This window comes from Eufriesea mexicana, unplaced genomic scaffold (genome assembly GCF_001483705.2).
Source record: "Eufriesea mexicana isolate 0111107269 unplaced genomic scaffold, ASM148370v2 C37680098, whole genome shotgun sequence".
Taxonomy (NCBI): Eukaryota; Metazoa; Arthropoda; class Insecta; order Hymenoptera; family Apidae; genus Eufriesea; species Eufriesea mexicana.
Window position 1 is genome coordinate 1 of NW_017093905.1, and position 829 is coordinate 829.

At 32.2% G+C, this 829-nt stretch overlaps 1 protein-coding gene across 1 annotated transcript; it reads right to left on the reverse strand.

The window, feature by feature from the left end:
* Positions 1-432: 432 nt before the first annotated feature.
* LOC108554755 (60S ribosomal protein L29-1-like) lies at positions 433-648 on the reverse strand. Its single transcript, XM_017910126.1, is given in 1 exon segment — positions 433-648. A coding segment is annotated over 1 exon segment (216 nt).
* Positions 649-829: the final 181 nt, after the last annotated feature.

Genomic DNA, 829 nt, shown 5'->3' on the forward strand with positions numbered 1-829 from the left:
CTGAAATATTTTTTAATCTCCCAAATACTTTGCTATAACGTAATAATAAATATTACCACAAAAAGAACTTTAATCTACGTCGTTACCATTCGATCAGTATTATTATAGTTTAAAAAGCTACAATATTAAGTACGATGACCAACTTCAAACTTTTCGTATTAACCCTCTCGCTACGGCAAGCATCATCACGAGATGTCAAAGAGGGTAATAACATTAGAATCGTGGAATTTTTAGCATTCGGTCTTTTGACGAAAAACTTTTGAAGAAAGAAAGAAAAGAAAAAACTGACCACCGCAATAGAGCTTGCAATCCTTTGCGAAGAGAGCTAAGAGGAACGATAGCACTCGTCTCAATTTGTTACTCAATTTTTGTAACCAGTGACTATAGTCATCCCTAGTAGCAAAAGGGTTAAATCATTTATGTAGGAGAAAATTATTTTTTTGCTTCCCGAAGAGCTTTACGTTTCTCAGCGCTCTTTAATTGCTCTTTAGGTTTTTAATTATGTTTCCTTACAAAGCGTTAGTTTCTCAAGAATTTCAAATCCATCCCAAGCATGGACTCGTGCCTGTAACGTTTTGGCTTTTTGATAGTATTACGATGAGCTTTACGATTTTGATTATGATTCGTATGATTCTTGGACTTTGACATTTTTTCCCTTCTTATTAGACAATATAAGTACTTTGTAAATTCGATACTGAATTTTCCATTTTAAATATTAAAATATTAAATGAATTAAATATAAAAATATATGAAATATTCTGCAGGAGAGGTTAGTATTTCAGACCTAACTGTAGCATGGATTGAAACAGTTGGTTCGAAATTTTAACCT